Source organism: Spea bombifrons, chromosome 6, assembly GCF_027358695.1.
Source record: "Spea bombifrons isolate aSpeBom1 chromosome 6, aSpeBom1.2.pri, whole genome shotgun sequence".
Taxonomy (NCBI): domain Eukaryota; kingdom Metazoa; phylum Chordata; class Amphibia; order Anura; family Pelobatidae; genus Spea; species Spea bombifrons.
The window spans coordinates 103,962-121,725 of record NC_071092.1 but is presented as its reverse complement, the minus strand read 5'-3'; the positions used below and the strand labels follow the sequence as shown (position 1 = coordinate 121,725).

The 17,764-nt window shown below is 49.2% G+C and overlaps 1 protein-coding gene across 1 annotated transcript; it reads left to right on the top strand.

The window, feature by feature from the left end:
• Positions 1-392: 392 nt before the first annotated feature.
• Positions 393-17,355, top strand: PBRM1 (polybromo 1). The gene is made up of 28 exons (XM_053470198.1): positions 393-483; positions 615-762; positions 1,244-1,387; positions 1,890-2,006; positions 2,112-2,180; positions 2,295-2,393; positions 2,586-2,671; positions 4,873-4,964; positions 5,274-5,493; positions 6,197-6,338; positions 6,760-6,860; positions 7,310-7,586; positions 7,925-8,030; positions 8,300-8,942; positions 9,118-9,329; positions 10,685-10,870; positions 10,979-11,136; positions 11,365-11,631; positions 11,789-11,934; positions 12,118-12,275; positions 12,472-12,655; positions 12,971-13,181; positions 14,086-14,283; positions 14,639-14,840; positions 15,048-15,206; positions 16,301-16,371; positions 16,561-16,777; positions 17,002-17,355. The coding sequence occupies exons 2-28, from the start codon at positions 661-663 to the stop codon at positions 17,172-17,174; spliced, it is 4,740 nt and encodes a 1,579-aa protein (XP_053326173.1). The 5' UTR covers positions 393-483; positions 615-660; the 3' UTR covers positions 17,175-17,355.
• Positions 17,356-17,764: the final 409 nt, after the last annotated feature.

The following is a 17,764-nucleotide window of genomic DNA, read 5'->3' as shown; positions in this document are numbered from 1 at the left end:
CTTTTCTGCCGCTTGGTATAAAGTTGTTGAAAGGCGAATCTGACTGTATAATTTTCTTTCCTAGGAAACTGTGGACCCGGTGATCTCTAAGCGGCGCCGCGCCACGTCGCCCTCCAGCAGCGTTAGCGGTGGGGATTTCGAAGACGCCCCCCATACGAGCACGCCATACTCTGGCCGCAAGAGGAGGAGGCTTGCTAATTCTTCCGCCGTGGACCCAGTGAGTGCTCGCTTGCGCCTGTAACCCTAACCCTACGTGGATTTAAGACTCCTTACTAACCGTAATCCCTCAGATGTTGGTGATGAGAGTAATCCTCTCAGAGAATGAGCGTAGGCCTGCGCTGTGTTCTGGGGGCCACGTGTGTCATTTTGGATACTTTTCTTGTAGATTGCCGTTTGCCATGAGCTGTATAACACCATCCGAGATTATAAGGACGAGCAGGGCCGGCTTCTGTGTGAGCTCTTTATCAGGGCTCCTAAGCGCAGGTAAAACCTTTCATTCATTCGCACCGTTAGAGACAAACCCACAGGGGTATTGCGTGTCTTTAGCATGTGGGCAGCATGTTATGCGCTTGGTGTGTTTTGTGTTCCTTATTTGCGCTTCTCCCCGTATGCAGAAACCAGCCGGATTATTACGAGGTTATCTCTCAGCCCATCGATTTAATGAAGATCCAGCAGAAGTTAAAGATGGAGGAGTACGAAGACGTGCAGCTGCTGACCAAGGACTTTCAGCTGTTATTTCAGAATGCAAAGACATATTATAAGGTGGGGTGGGGGGACATATTATATGGTGGGGTGGGGCGGGGGTAACGGCAGCTTGTGGTGCTGGGGGGCATTTTACATATTGCAGCGGGAGCGTGAACCAGCAGTTTCCACTTTCCAGCCGCGCTCCTTGCACGGTGCCGCATGGTTCATTATGTGCTTCTTTAAATGTGGGGCATCACGGCAGAAAGATGCCCCATAAACTTCCTTTGCCTCGGTTCGATTTACTCTCCATACGCTGCCCGGTTATTACAGAAAGAGTAATAAATTGTGTTATAAACCACGTTACCGGAATCCTCCGGTTCCTTTAGATACGTTGTTTGCAAAATGTGCCCGTTTAGTAGATGAGTGCTTTTTCATTCATGCATTTGCGGGAATGAGCTGTGATTGCGAACGTGGCGTCCAGCGCTGTTTTCTGCTCGGTTTATTATTTGTACAAGGAATAAAAGATCCTAATTCCCGCGCCTACACTTTTACCCCACAGTCTGATACCCCGGAGTACAAAGCGGCGTGTAAACTTTGGGATTTGTATCTGCGCACAAAGAACGAGTTTATTCAGAAAGGTGACTGCGAGGATGATGAGGAAGAGGATGAGACACAAGACAGCAGCACTGCCACGCCAGAAGAGGTGAGTCTGCAGCTTCTGGATTAAAGAGACCCTGATGTCCCAGGCAGCCCCCTAAACAGAGAATGTATACCAACGCGTTTTGAAGCTGCAGCTCCAGAGCTCTAGCACCCCACCTTTTTTTAGGAAAGCACCCTTATTGAACCCGCACATCGGCATGAGGGGTCTCGTTAGAATCAGCTGAACACATCTCTTGCACGACAAAAACGTGGGGGCTGCGATTGGGACGCCCGGGGGTAAAGGTATCGCGGGGCTGTTATATGCATTAAAGCGCGTGTGATGGATGGGAGAGGCAATAAAACACCTCAGAGGTTTTTTTTTCTAGTTACGTGCCTCACGTGGCATGCAAGCTTAGCTGTCTTGGAGTCCTGGACACTGGAAGCCGTGACTTCAATTCCCTGACAGGATACCATTTTGTTAGCGTTCCTGGCTGTCAGACCCGCGTGGCACGTGGTCCGGCTCTGTTGTCGTTGTGTTGGTTGTAAATATTATCCTTTGTTTTCAGTCTAATGCCAATTACTTGAAGCCAATCCTTGAACAGCTGCTGGAATCCGTCAGCAGTGCCACGCACCCCACGGGCCGACTCATCAGTGAGCTTTTCCAGAAGTTGCCTTCCAAGGTGGTGAGTACCAAACCTTTGTGGTCGTCTGTGGAAGACCACGGCCGCTGTCGTTTTGGCAGTCACGTGGCAGTCTGTCTTGTGATATGTTCTCTCCTCGTTTTGCAGCAATATCCCGATTATTACGCTATAATAAAAGATCCGATCGATCTGAAGACGATTTCTCACAGGATTCAGGTGTGTAACGGGTCGTATGTTCTGTATCATGGATCAGGTTGTATGTTGGCCGTGGCCGTTCTTATTTGCCATTGTATTCTTGGTTAAGCGATGTCTGATCTTTCTTGTTGCCAGACGGGATATTATAAAAGTATCAACGCGATGGCCAAGGACGTGGACCTGTTGGCAAAAAATGCCAAAACGTACAATGAGCCGGGGTCCCAAGTGTTTAAGGTGAGAAGTTACTTTCCTGCCACCGACCCCTCGTTCACCGAGATCTGACCGATTTCATGGGAAAGTGGCATTGTGTGTGCGTGGAGGACAGTAATTCCACGCGCCACTTCAGATACACTGATACAGATTTACAGGGACACGAAACTCATGAAATGTCATTATTTTGTAACATTTTTTTTTGTCTCTAAACAGGATGCAAATACAATTAAAAAACTATTTGCGTTAAAAAAGTCTGAAATCGACTTTACAGAATTCTCCAAGACAAGTTTACGTAACCGGTAAATAGTATGATGAGGGGTGCGGGGGGTAGAGAGTCTTGTCTGGATGATGAGGGGTGCGGGGGTATATAGAGTCTTGTCTGGATGATGAGGGGTGCGGGGGGGTATATAGAGTCTTGTCTGGATGATGAGGGGTGCGGGGGGGTATAGAGTCTTGTCTGGATGATGAGGGGTGTGGGGGTATAGAGTCTTGTCTGGATGATAAGGGGTGCGGGGGTATAGAGTCTTGTCTGGATGATGAGGGGTGCGGGGGGGATAGAGTCTTGTCTGGATGATGAGGGGTGCGGGGGGTATAGAGTCTTGTCTGGATGTGAGGGGTGCGGGGGGGTATAGAGTCTTGTCTGGATGATAAGGGGTGCGGGGGGTATAGAGTCTTGTCTGGATGATAAGGGGTGCGGGGGTATAGAGTCTTCTCTGGCTCATAAGGGGTGCGGGGGTATAGAGTCTTCTCTGGCTCATAAGGGGTGCGGGGGGTATAGAGTCTTGTCTGGATGATGAGGGGTGCGGGGGGGTATAGAGTCTTGTCTGGATGATGAGGGGTGCGGGGGGTATAGAGTCTTGTCTGGATGATGAGGGGTGCGGGGGGGTATAGAGTCTTGTCTGGATGATGAGGGGTACGGGGGGGTATAGAGTCTTGTCTGGATGATGAGGGGTGCGGGGGGTATAGAGTCTTGTCTGGATGATGAGGGGTACGGGGGGGTATAGAGTCTTGTCTGGATGATGAGGGGTACGGGGGGGTATAGAGTCTTGTCTGGATGGTGAGGGGTACGGGGGATATAGAGTCTTGTCTGGATGATGAGGGGTGCGGGGGGGTATAGAGTCTTGTCTGGATGGTGAGGGGTGCGGGGGGGTATAGAGTCTTGTCTGGATGATGAGGGGTGCGGGGGGTGTAGAGTCTTGTCTGGATGGTGAGGGGTGCGGGGGGTATATAGAGTCTTGTCTGGATGATGAGGGGTGCGGTGGGTGTAGAGTCTTGTCTGGATGATGAGGGGCACGGGGGGGTATAGAGTCTTGTCTGGATGGTGCGGGGGGTATAGAGTCTTGTCTGGATGGTGAGGGGTGCGGGGAGTGTAGAGTCTTGTCTGGATGATGAGGGGTGCGGGGGGGTATAGAGTCTTGTCTGGATGGTGAGGGGTGCGGGGGGGGTATAGAGTCTTGTCTGGATGATGAGGGGTGCGGGGGGGTATAGAGTCTTGTCTGGATGATGAGGGGTGCGGGGGGTATAGAGTCTTGTCTGGATGGTGAGGGGGGGTATAGAGTCTTGTCTGGATGGTGAGGGGTGCGGGGGGGTATAGAGTCTTGTCTGGATGATGAGGGGTGCGGGGGGTGTAGAGTCTTGTCTGGATGGTGAGGGGTGCGGGGGTCTTGTCTGGATGATGAGGGGTGCGGTGGGTGTAGAGTCTTGTCTGGATGATGAGGGGTACGGGGGGGTATAGAGTCTTGTCTGGATGGTGCGGGGGGTATAGAGTCTTGTCTGGATGGTGAGGGGTGCGGGGAGTGTAGAGTCTTGTCTGGATGATGAGGGGTGCGGGGGGGTATAGAGTCTTGTCTGGATGATGAGGGGTGCGGGGGGTAGAGTCTTGTCTGGATGATGAGGGGTGCGGGGGGTATAGAGTCTTGTCTGGATGGTGAGGGGGGGTATAGAGTCTTGTCTGGATGGTGAGTGGTGCGGGGGGGTATAGAGTCTTGTCTGGGTGATGAGGGGTGCGGGGGGTGTAGAGTCTTGTCTGGATGATGAGGGGTGCGGGGGGTGTAGAGTCTTGTCTGGATGATGAGGGGTGCGGGGGGTATAGAGTCTTGTCTGGATGATGAGGGGTGCGGGGGGTATAGAGTCTTATCTGGATGATGAGGGGTGCGGGGGGGTATAGAGTCTTGTCTGGATGGTGAGGGGGGATATAGAGTCTTGTCTGGATGATGAGGGGTGCGGGGGGTATAGAGTCTTGTCTGGATGATGAGGGGTGCGGGGGGTATAGAGTCTTGTCTGGATGATGAGGGGTGCGGGGGGTATAGAGTCTTGTCTGGATGGTGCGGGGGGGTATAGAGTCTTGTCTGGATGGTGAGGGGTACGGGGGGTATAGAGTCTTGTCTGGATGGTGAGGGGTACGGGGGGTATAGAGTCTTGTCTGGGTGATGAGGGGTGCGGGGGGTGTAGAGTCTGGATAGAGTCTCTGTCTGAGATGCAATCTCTTCTCTGTTTTCAGAAACAAGCGTCTGGCTCAGGGGGACCGGCTGTCGGCCATCACTATGGCATTGCAGTATGGATCCGAGAGTGAGGAGGACGCCTCTTTAAATGGTAGTTTACATTCAGGTTTCTCTGTAAATAACATTGTGGTTTTCTGCTTCAGGCTTAGGATTGTGTTGGCTGCATGGAGCAGCACATTGTTTCATCCTAATGACGTGGCTCTTGTTGTACCGTGCGGTTTGGGTGCTCTCCCGGGTCGCACAGGGACCACATATAACACACAGTTATGCTTATTGTAGAACTGGTCCCAGTGGGGGGGGCCATACATGTGTCGCTGTAACCATCATGCGTGTCTCTAGACTTGTGTTACGTGTTTTCTTAGTGTGATCTCCATTTGCGAGTCTGAACGTATCATTTCAGCTTCCTCAATTCGTTATGAAGAGGGCGAGTCAGAAGGAGAAAGCATCACGTCGTTCATGGACATCTCTAGCCCCTTATATCAGCTTTATGAAACTGTCCGATCTTGCCGAAATAACCAGGGCCAGCTCATCGCAGAGCCTTTCTTCCATCTGCCATCTAAGAAGAAGTATCCGGATTATTACCAGCAAATCAAAAATCCAATTTCACTGCAGCAGATCAGGTGAGCTGTTTTATTCCGGCGGTCAGCTGCATTTAAAGCCTTTTCCGCCAACTGTTGTGGGGAGAACATGGAGTGTGTGGACAGATCCCAAGTGTCTGTACATTTAGACTGTGCCCCTTCCAAACCAACATCATAGCTAATCTCTCACCTTTCCAAAAGTTTTCCATATTGGATTACATTACGTTGAATAATCCTGTGCCATGCGCATCCAAAAATCAGCGTGTGTACAAACCATCACGTATGTGTTATACCAGGGGAGCAGTTGTCGGGATCCGCAGGGCTATCCCCCAGTATTGGTAAAGTGCTATCGGTTCAATCGGGTAGAGACGACTGCGGGACAGCATATTGATTATTGATTAAATAATATTTACTAGCCTCCTTCTGCTGCAGGCCGGATCTTAAACCAAATATCGCCTAAACGATTACATCGATTGCAAAGTGAAAAGCTTCCGCTGCAGAAAGTGCTAATAGATTCAGTTTTATGCAGCTCGTGATCCCCCAATTAGCATCACGACCCCAAAAAAAACCAATAATAATCTTGCGTTTTATTTAAGACAAAAAGTATCCATACGGTTTTGTAAGTTAGAGATCAGTCTTGTAAAGGGGTCACTTATTGTCTTATCTCACCTGTAGAAGTATACATTGGTTTTATGTAATCAAATGCCATGTTAGGCATTATAATCAGAGATGTCATTCTGTTCAGAACGAAGCTGAAGAACCAAGAATATGAGAGTCTGGATCACCTGGAGTCTGACTTAAACCTGATGTTTGAAAATGCCAAGCGTTACAACGTCCCCAACTCGGCCATCTACAAAAGAGTCTTTAAGCTGCAGCAGCTCATGCAGGTACGCCGTTTTTACGTTATGCACACGATGTGCGCTATAAGGCCAGGGCCTCTCGCTGGATGCAGAGCTGGTGGTCTTTTAACACGTGTCGCCATTGTCACCACACCCACACCCACACACCCCCCGGACCTGGGGGAGTTCTTGTGTCTTTTTATTCACTTACATAGGTATGCTCTATGGAGTGGATGTGAGCCAGCCATTGTTTCTGATCCAAACAAAGGCTTCTCAGGTTTTTTATATATATATATATATATATATACATACATACATACATACATACATACATACATACATACATACATACATACATACATACATATATACATACATATACACACGCACACACGCTCTAGTGCCAGCTGTACGGAGCTGCTTATTATTCATGCGTTCTGGCAAAGTGGGGGTTTGCTCTCTATTTCAGGCTAAGAAGAAGGAGCTTGCGAGGAGAGACCTGGATATTGAAGATGGAGACAGTATGATCTCATCTGCCACGTCTGACGCTGGGAGCTCCAAACGGAAAAGGTACGGGCGAGTTCCCTGCCCTGCGGCCCAACTGGGTGCACTGATAAATATTCACGAGGTTGTCGGGGATCCAGATTTTTTCTCATTGATTTATCTCTGAATGGAGGCAGCGCCCAGCGATGAATCGGCATTTCCCTGTGGCCCTGTCAGACTCGCCAGCGACCAGTCCCACTTAATGTGTAGATAATGTGTAGATAAGTAGATGAGAGGGTGTCACTGGCCCATCTTAATGCACGGCTGGGAGAGGAGATGCGGAGCTCACCCATAACCTCCCACTTTAGTGCATAACCCTCTCCAAGGAAGCGGTTGACGCATATCACACTTTTCGGGGTATGTGTTGCAGCACATGCACGTATAAACGCTCCTCTTGGACATACAATCCGTTTGTTTAAGGGGTTTTACTGTCCGTTTAAAGGAATGTAAATTAACCATCTGATTTTTGCCAACAGTAAGAAAAATATAAGGAGACAACGGATGAAAATTTTATTTAATGCAGTCCTTGAATCGCGTGAGCCGGGGACAGGCAGGAGACTCTGCGAACTCTTCATGTTTAAACCATCGAAAAAGGACTACCCTGATTACTATAAAATCATACTGGAGCCGATGGATTTAAAAACGATTGAACACAACATTCGCACGGATAAGTATTCCGGGGAGGAGGCCATGATGGATGATATGAAGCTGATGTTTCGAAATGCCTGGCATTACAATGAAGAAGGCTCGCAGGTACCCGTCCAGGTTGCCACTTACCCCGAGTTGTACATCTGAAGGAGCTTTAACATCAGCGAGGTTCAGGGCTGGCCAGAGATCTAACGTTCCCCCCCGTGCAAGGTGCTTCTGCACAGGCTCTCTGTAGATGAAATAAACACTTTGTGTTCTTAAAATCTGCAGGATTATTCCTCCCCAATAAGTTCTCTCTCTCCTGTTAAGTTGCTAATTGTTGATTGGTTCAGGCAGCGAAGGAAGATAATTCTTTGCACTGAAACTCCCAGCAGACAGGTGCAGAGCGACCGGTGAGACATTTCCCATTTAACGCACTAGATCTTTCTATTCCGCTAAATTAGGTTTATAATGATGCCCACGTCCTGGAGAAAGTCCTTAAAGAAAAAAGAAAGGAGCTCGGACCTGTTCCTGATGATGATGACGTGGCGTCTCCCAAACTAAAGCTAAGTGCGTGCTTTTCCGTTATATTCATGTGTGTGTCCTGCGCCTGGCGGGGTGTGTGTGTGTGTCCGGCGCCCGGCGGGGGGTGTGTGTGTGTGTGTGTGTGTCTGGTGCCCGGCGGGCGTACAGCATCTCCATTGTGCTTTTGTGCCATTTTGCCTCAAGGAAGTTCTGCAAACGTGGAATTTCCTTGTTGTTCGGCCGTCAGCTTCTTTTAGCGGTTAACTTATTATTTTTTAGTTATTGCTGTTAATTGCTTTTTGTGTCCCATTTAGGTAGGAAAAGCGGAATATCACCCAAGAAAACCAAATACCTCAGTCCAATGCAACAGAAATTGAACGAGGTTTATGAAGCCGTAAAGAATTTCACCGATAAACGTGGCAGGCGTCTCAGTGCCATCTTCTTACGTCTTCCTTCCCGCTCCGAGCTCCCCGACTACTACCTGACCATAAAAAAGCCAGTCGATATGGAAAAAATTAGGAGTCATATAATGGCCAACAAATACCAGGACATCGATGGCATGTGCGAAGACTTTGTCATCATGTTTAATAACGCGTGCACCTATAACGAGCCCGAGTCCTTAATATATAAAGACGCGTTGGTTCTGCACAAGGTCTTACTGGAAACAAAGAGAGACATTGAAGGGGACGAGGACTCCCACGTGCCCAACGTCGTCCTGCTCATCCAGGAGCTCATCCATAACCTTTTTGTGTCCATGATGAGCCACCAGGATGATGAAGGGAGATGTTTCAGCGATTCTCTGGCTGAAATACCCGCCGTTGACCCCAAATTTCCTAAGAGGCCTCCTTTAACTTTTGACGTTATCAGGAAAAATGTTGAGAATAACCGCTACCGGCGGCTGGATCTGTTCCAGGAGCACATGTTTGAGGTTTTGGAGAGAGCGCGGAGGATGAACCGGTGAGTTTGGCTGATTATGTTATAAACCAGTTATTACTGGGATGCTTTTGTGTTTTATCTTGAGAACCAGTTACTTTGTATGGCTATTGGAGTCTGTGGTCAGGCCAGTGTCACAGCCATCCTCCTTTTCTCTGTTCGGACATGGTCTCTGTTAACTCTTTCTTTGCACCGCTAGAACGGACTCTGAGATTTATGAAGATGCTGTGGAGCTCCAGCAATTCTTCATTAAGATCCGGGATGAACTTTGTAAGAATGGCGAGATCCTTCTCTCACCTGCCCTCAGCTACACCACCAAACATCTGCACAACGACGTAGAGAAAGAGAAAAAAGAAAAGCTGCCCAAGGAGTTTGAAGAAGATAAAGCCAAACGGGAAGAAGAAAAGAAAGGTATGTTACGGGAAAGAATGCTGTTCGTCACTGGCAGTCCGTGGTGTATTATTACAAGACTTCTGTACTCTGCAGTATGGTATCCTGACTGTCCTTACTCCTGGCCGTCCGTACTCAGAGCAGCGATGCTCTGCAGCGTGGTATACTGGCCGTCCGTACTCAGAGCAACGATGCTCTGCAGCGTGGTATCCTGGCCGTCCGTACTCAGAGCAACGATGCTCTGGAGCGTGGTATCCTGACTGTCCGTACTCAGAGCAGCGATACTCTGCAGCATGATATCCCGTCCGTACTCAGAGCAGCGATACTCTGCAGCATGATATCCCGTCCGTACTCAGAGCAGCGATACTCTGCAGCATGGTATCCTGGCCGTCTGTACTCAGAGCAGCGATACTCTGCAGCATGGTATCCTGGCCGTCCGTACTCAGAGCAACGATGCTCTGCAGCATGATATCCCGTCCGTACTCAGAGCAGCGATACTCTGCAGCATGGTATCCTGACTGTCCGTACTCAGAGCAGCGATACTCTGCAGCATGGTATCCTGGCCGTCCGTACTCAGAGCAGCTATACTCTGCGGCATGATGTCCCGACCGTCCGTACTCAGAGCAGCGATACTCTGCAGCATGATATCCCGTCCGTACTCAGAGCAGCGATACTCTGCGGCATGATGTCCCGACCGTCCGTACTCAGAGCAGCGATACTCTGCAGCATGATATCCCGTCCGTACTCAGAGCAGCGATACTCTGCAGCATGATATCCTGACTGTCCGTACTCAGAGCAGCGATACTCTGCAGCATGATATCCCGTCCGTACTCAGAGCAGCGATACTCTGCAGCATGATATCCTGACTGTCCGTACTCAGAGCAGCGATACTCTGCAGCATGATATCCTGACTGTCCGTACTCAGAGCAGCGATACTCTGCAGCATGATATCCCGTCCGTACTCAGAGCAGCGATACTCTGCAGCATGATATCCCGTCCGTACTCAGAGCAGCGATACTCTGCAGCATGATATCCTGACTGTCCGTACTCAGAGCAGCGATACTCTGCAGCATGGTATCCTGACTGTCCGTACTCAGAGCAGCGATACTCTGCAGCATGATATCCCGTCCGTACTCAGAGCAGCGATACTCTGCAGCATGATATCCTGACTGTCCGTACTCAGAGCAGCGATACTCTGCAGCATGGTATCCTGACTGTCCGTACTCAGAGCAGCGATACTCTGCAGCATGATATCCTGACTGTCCGTACTCAGAGCAGCGATACTCTGCAGCATGGTATCCTGACTGTCCGTACTCAGAGCAGCGATACTCTGCAGCATGATATCCTTTGGACATTTCAGTGATGTGTTTTTTCAGAAGCTGAAAAAAGTGAAGATCCCGGAGGAGTTGCGGGGCTGCCGGGGTTGGATCGCACGTACAGTCAGGACTGCAGCTTTAAGAACAGCAGGTACCACGTGGGCGATTACGTTTACGTAGAGCCCGCAGAACCCAATCTCCAGCCGCATATCGTCTGCATCGAGAGACTCTGGGAAGATTCTGCCGGTGAGTGTTTTCTATAAAGCCGGCTTTACCGGTTACGTGATTAGAAAATGGTTCATGGAGCCGGTTTAGCGCCCGGGTAATACCTGTAACCCGTCGTTCTTTGTGCAGGAGAGAAATGGCTGTATGGCTGCTGGTTCTATCGGCCCAAAGAGACGTTTCATCTCGCCACGCGGAAATTTTTGGAAAAGGAAGTCTTTAAGAGTGATTATTACAACAAGGTTCCCGTGAATAAGATCCTCGGCAAATGTGTGGTGATGTTTGTGAAGGTGAGATGTTCGTGCCGGACTCCCGCTCCGCGCCCTCTACTGACTAAGGACAGGATTTTAGGGTTTAATCTCTCGTAATCTGTGACATTTAGTGTCATCCTGGGTCGGCGTCCTATTGTGTTAATAAGGTTCTGGATCCCTTGCTGACTGCGATGGGATGGAAGGCATGCTTAGTGGCGCAGAAACAATATGAAATCCCTTAATAATCCGGCCTTTCTCGTTTTACAGGAATATTTTAAAATTTGCCCTGAAAACTTTCGAGACGAGGATGTCTATGTCTGTGAATCCAGATACTCGGCTAAAACGAAATCTTTCAAAAAGATCAAGCTGTGGACCATGCCAATTAGCTCGGTCCGTTTTAAGGCAAGGGACGTCCCTCTGCCCGTGGTACGAGTGGCCTCTGTGTTTGCCACCAAGAACAAGGCTGAAGAGGATCTATCCAACGACGCCTCGGAGGAGAGTAAAGAGGAGGACGTCACGCAAGTCTTGGAGAAGGTTTGTGAGAAACAAGTGACTTTAGCACAATAATATTCTCCATAGCTGAAGGCACCCGCGTTTGTGTTTTAGTGAACTCTTAGTTCTTTGCGTGGCTCTTGTAGCTAATGCCCTCCACGCCCCGTGTCTTCATAATCCTTTTGCTTTTGTCCTGAAGGAGAAGGAGGATGTTCCTGTTGACATGCCTAATGGAGACCCCGGCTGCTATTACTTTGAGCAGCTTCGATACAATGACATGTGGTTGAAAGTTGGTGATTGTGTGTTTATCAAGTCACACGGGCTGGTGCGACCAAGAGTGGGAAGGTAACGTACCACCGTGACTGGAGACCTTCCAGGCTTCTTCCTCCAATAATAGTAATTTCTCTAGATTTGGTAGTTTAAAGACATTCAATTCAGAAAACTTCAGTTTAGCTCACAACCGTCACAAGAGTTCCTCAGTTTTTTTGTGTTGGGATGGTCTCAGCGCCTTGTGTCGTTCTTTTGCAGGATAGAGAAGATGTGGGTCCGTGACGGAGCGGCGTACTTCTTTGGCCCGATTTTTATACATCCTGAAGAAACGATTCACGAGCCAACAAAAATGTTTTACAAGAAGGAAGTGTTTCTGAGCAACCTAGAGGAGACCTGCCCCATGGCTTGTATCCTAGGTAGGCTGAAAAGCTTGCAATCTAATGCAATTCAGTTAACCTTTGAAGGTATCATCTTTACGAAATGTCAGAGAGGTCTGGGTGACGGGTAATGCGGTGCATTTACCTGAGCCGTGTATATCATGGGGCCTGATGTGGCTTTATAGGTCACATTAATCTAAAAGTACCAAGTAAACGGGACTCGTTTCTCTCCTAGGGAAGTGTGCCGTCTTATCGTTCAAGGACTTTCTGTCTTGCCGACCCACGGAAATCACTGAAAATGATATACTCCTTTGTGAAAGTCGCTACAACGAGAGCGACAAACAAATGAAGAGGTTTAAAGGACTCAAGAGATTTTCACTCTCGGCAAAAGTAGTGGACGATGAAATATATTATTTCAGGTAAAAAGGGAAATGTCTTCATGTGTTGCAGGATAAAGCACGTTATGTTCTGGAAGGGTCAGTGAAAGAAATGTTGTGTAAAGAGGTGGGGGGTACATGTCCGCGGGTTGTATGTGGGGCAAATGTCCGGAGCCACGTGCGATTAACGCAGCATTTGGTGATTTTACGTGGCTTTGTGGGGACCAGGAAAAGGAGCCTTTAGCCTGAGATGGAGCCCTGGCCTTGTGTACATTCGTATGCTTCAAATATGTCGTTTTCTCCACTTTTATCGAATAGATCTCTGAACGGTTTGTGTGAATGTCTTGCTGCTTGCAGGAAACCCATCGTTCCTCAGAAGGAGCCGTCTCCCTTACTGGAGAAAAAGATCCAGGAGCTGGAGGCAAAGTTTGCGGATCTGGATGGAGGCGAAGAGGAGATTGAAGACTTGGGCGAGGAGGACGGTGAGATCCTGGAAGCTCCATCTCTCCCTCAGATTCCAACTCCCCTCTCTGGAGAGTTAGACATGATGCCGTACACCCCTCCGCAGGTAAGTCCTCACGGCGCCGCATCTCATTCGTAAATACGGTGCGCACCACCCTGCACCTCGATTCCACGTTTTAAGGGAGTACTTCAGCCACGCTGTCTTGCTAAATACATATTGTTTGGACTGTGGTACATTTTACTGCATGCAATAGACTCTCTATCAGTGTTAGGAAATTGCTTGCCTCCCGAATATCTCCGTATGCTTTCTTCCCGCTCTCCCAGCGAGCGCTCATTGAAATCCACGGGAGTCGCAGCAGCCATCGCAGGTGTGCTGTATGAACACGGTTTTGCTAGCGTATATGTGATTTGCTGCAGACCTCGATGGCACTGCCACGGGGTCACAAGGAAAAAGCTACCTGATTCAGGCACCTGGGGGAAGAGGAGGCCACGTTGCCCATTTTTGTCCGGAGACGCGTGCTTTTCACCGGGGTCTGAATAGCGTGTGCAGCAAGCGGGGTCTCCTGATTTCTTTACGTGTACGAGTCTCTTGCCGTTGACCTCCACTTGGGAAATGTTGACACACAAATATAATTGTATATGCTCACATTTCTAACATTGGAAAGATTAGGTGCCAGGATCCAGGGGCCCGCAGGGTCTCGCTTCCAGAGACACCGTACTGGAAATTCACGTGGTCGTGGCACTGCCGTGCCGGATAACGATAACTTGAGGCTTTAAGGACTCAGACTGCCGGCGCCCTACCCTTTTGTTGCGTGGTGTATTTCTTGCTCGTGTCGTGGCATTACGGAAGCTTGTTGTGGCCGCTTGCACCTGTTAGTAAAGGAAAAGCAGCAATACCACGTTTGCGATTCATCACCTGCTGACGTTCCCTGTCTAAATGCAAAACCAAAAAAAAAAGCTTTCTTTTTTTGTTAATCATTTGCAATTGGTGTTTTAAAACACTAAATCAGGCTGCCGCGCTTCCAAGCTCCCCCCGATGCTCCGACGACCTGACGCCCGAGGTCAGGCTGCCTTCCCCTTCCTCACTGACGCAAAGGGGACCCCTAGCCGAGGCAGAGCAAACACCCACTGACAGACACACGAAAGATGATGGCCCAGGGGAGACAGCGGACAGCAAATTACCAAAACACTATTTAGACAACGGAAAGGTAAATGTGGAGAGCTGCGGTCAGCCCACCTGTCTCAGTAGTTGGAGGTTTGGGGGTGGGGGGGAGCCGTGGTATTGCTGCTTTGACGTGGCTCTGCCATGTGTATGGGCCATGGATCAGAGCAGAACGTTCCTCTAGAACAAACAGATTTTCCTCCTCTGTCTCGCATCTTGTAGAAATCACCTAACATAGCGTCTCGCCGCATCTGTGACCTTTCTAACATTTTCCAGCGTAGACCTGCCTGGATTCACCGACTCACCCATCCACGCCTGATCCTAAAACGTGGGCTTCAGTAAAACCTCTGCAACTTAAGACTCACTAAGTTTGAAACGCTTGCCGATTTGTTTTCTTACAGTCGACTCCTAAATCCGCTAAGAATAGCACGAAAAAGGAAGGAGGGAGGCGTAAGATTAACATGAGCGGCTACATTCTGTTCAGTAGCGAGATGAGAGCGGTCATTAAAGCCCAGCACCCCGACTACTCGTTCGGAGAACTTAGTCGCCTGGTGGGAACGGAGTGGAGGAACCTGGAGGCAGCAAAGAAAGCGGATTATGAAGGTAAAGCAATCGATAAAGCGATCGGGATGATGAGGAGATCCCAGCATTCTGACTTCTGCTCCGTGTATCATTCAGCGCCTGACAAAGGCTGCATAGAAGGCAACCAGCCGCATGGGTCTGTCCAGTGGCACGTGGCTTGGATTTTACATACATGGAACAAACTTTTGTTTCTGTAATACTTTATATGATGATGTCGTCATTTTGCAGAACGTGCTGCCAAAGTTGCAGAGCAACAGGAGAGGGAGCGAGCCGCGCAGCAGCAAAACTCATCTCCACGAGCCGGGACCCCCGTGGGAGCCTTGATGGGGGTGGTCCCTCCTCCAACACCAATGGGAATACTCAATCAGCAGATGACTCCTGTTTCAGGTAAGCGAGCGCTCTGTTTTACCGCCACATGCTTTCCGGCTTGGATTCTGGGATCGTTTGGAATTATTCATCGGAATTCTTGATGTTATTAAATGACAATGCACAGGCTGTTAAAGGGAACGTTCCCCTTACTGGGAGCACCTGGCGCGGACTGGGAACTCCTGATCAGTAGAGACTGAATAGTTGTTTCCAGCCATTCGTGAGCACGGCCTGTCCTGCTTGGCTTCATCTCTCGGCCTTGTGGCTGATCTTATTCCTGCCACCATTTTATCGCCACAATAACGTCTGAAGCCGGCCGAGTTTGCGGTATTAACGCCAACACATGGACACTCAGAACCGCTCGGTGACGGTGCGTTCGCTTGCAGCACTCGCTTTAGGTGCGATCAGGCAACCAGTCCGTAGTCTGCATCTATTAACGTACCGTGTTTAAGAATCTGCGACTAATTCATTATCACCATTCAGTGTCTTAACACTTCCATTCATATTGTGAAGTCATTTCTTATGGGCTATGACGTAACTCGCCTGCGTTGCATGTCTTTATTATTCATGTTGCATGTTACTGACGCATGTTTGCCATTTGTGTTCTTCAAGGCATGATTGGGGGGTATTCTCCTGGCCTGCCCCCAATGCAGGGCCCAGTTGATGGCATAATTAGTATGGGCAGCATGCAGCCTCATCACCACGGGGTGATTCCTCCACCCCATCTCCTTCCACCATGTTTACCTGGCATCCCGGGCGTCGCGCTGCAGGGTAAGAATGTCCTAACCATCCACTCATTCCACCGTCATTATGTCTTCTGTTTACTGCTTGGCACTGATGGTGGCTCTCAGCTCACAGTACATGCGGCATTTCTCCTTGGTTATTGGAGATGTCGGCACATTCCTAGCGTAGGTTTGTGCAAATAACGTGGCCGTGTCCTGGGCATGACTTGTGGGCTTCGGGTGTGATTGCTGTACACGTGGCGGTGGCTTTTGTGTGTGTTTTAGGAGGGTGATTCAGCCACCGTCAGTGACGTTTCTATGTGTTTTCCGCACTCTTCTCTGTCTGTTAAGCTCATTTTAGCTTTTGCTGTAAGAACGTGTTTTGTTGTCCAGGTGTCATGGCTCAAGGAGTACCATCTATGGTTGGGTCCCCGGCATCCGGAAGCAATCCTTACAACCAGCAGGTACCTGGGGTTCTGTGTGTCGGCGGGCGCCATCTTTCTTTTTACTGCAGACTTTGCTCAGAGTAATAAATGTGATCGATTTCCGATAATATGGTTGCTTCGTTTGGAGATCATCGAGGTTCCGTTGGCCGATTTCCCCGGCTCTTGGGGTGCGAAGTAATGACGCCGCGTCTCGTTTTGCGGTTTCAGATCGGGATGCTGGTTCCGCAAGGTCAGCAGGCCCCGCCCCCATATCCAGGTCAAGGTCAGGGAAATCAGCCCTCCGTCCAGCAGCCGACGACCCCGGTGTTTGTCGCGCCTCCTCCGCGCACCCAAAGGCTGCTTCATTCAGAGGCATATCTGAAATACATTGAGGGGCTGACGGCTGAATCGAACTGCATTAGTAAATGGGACCAAACGCTGGCAGGTGAGAAAAAGACCCCCAGCAGGGGGAGACCGCTGAGGCTTCATTTTTAGAATAAAATGGCTGGTTTGAAAAGGAAGTCTCTTGACGTTCAGACATCAGCCGTTTTTTATTAGAATGGTTTAGGATGTGGCCTTTCCATACTGTGTTTTGGGCATATTGGTTAAATCCTCTAAGTTCAGCCAAAGAATCCCGCTTTACGCAGAGCGCTCAACTTTCTTTTGCAGCCAGAAGAAGAGACGTTCACTTGTCCAAAGACCAAGAAAGTCGTCTTCCGTCGCACTGGTTGAAGAGCAAAGGCGCTCACTCCACGATGGCCAACGCCTTGTGGCGCCTCCGAGACCTGATGCTGCGGGACACGCTGAACATCCGCCAGGCGTACAACATTGAAAGTGTTTAATGTTTTTAGTGACCGGGGCCTCCGGCTCAATCCTTTTCTTTTTTTTTTATTGTTATTATTATATGTGTACATTGAGGAACCATTTTGATATAAGGACACTTTTAATGAGTTTATTTCGATTGTGTTGCCATTGTGTTACATATTACATTGTTCTGACCAAATACAGACATTTTACATGTTCCTTGGGTCTGACGTTTCGTCTCGTGTTTACTCTTCTTGGGGGATGAGTTTTAGCGACGCACGCGAGGTGGCTGTACCTCCCGCTCCATCTTATTTTCACTAAATCCAGATGCTGGTCTACGCCGACCCGGGATTTTCGAAATCTATTTAAATGATAGAACGGTAAACAAAGGCAGCGATTATTTTCATGGACTCCATCAGTGCGGTCCCTTTAGATATAATGATGGCGGTGTACACGGTAATTCTGGGCAAGTGGAGCAAGTTGCCTGGGTTGCATCGTTGGTTGCTATGGTAATTGCTCTACCTGCGGAGGAGCCAAATCCCACCAGTCCGTTTTATACAAGTATTCTGTGTGTGTTATTCCTCCCCGTTGTTCTGCCTGTCCCTTGGTATTAATCTTCATCTGATAT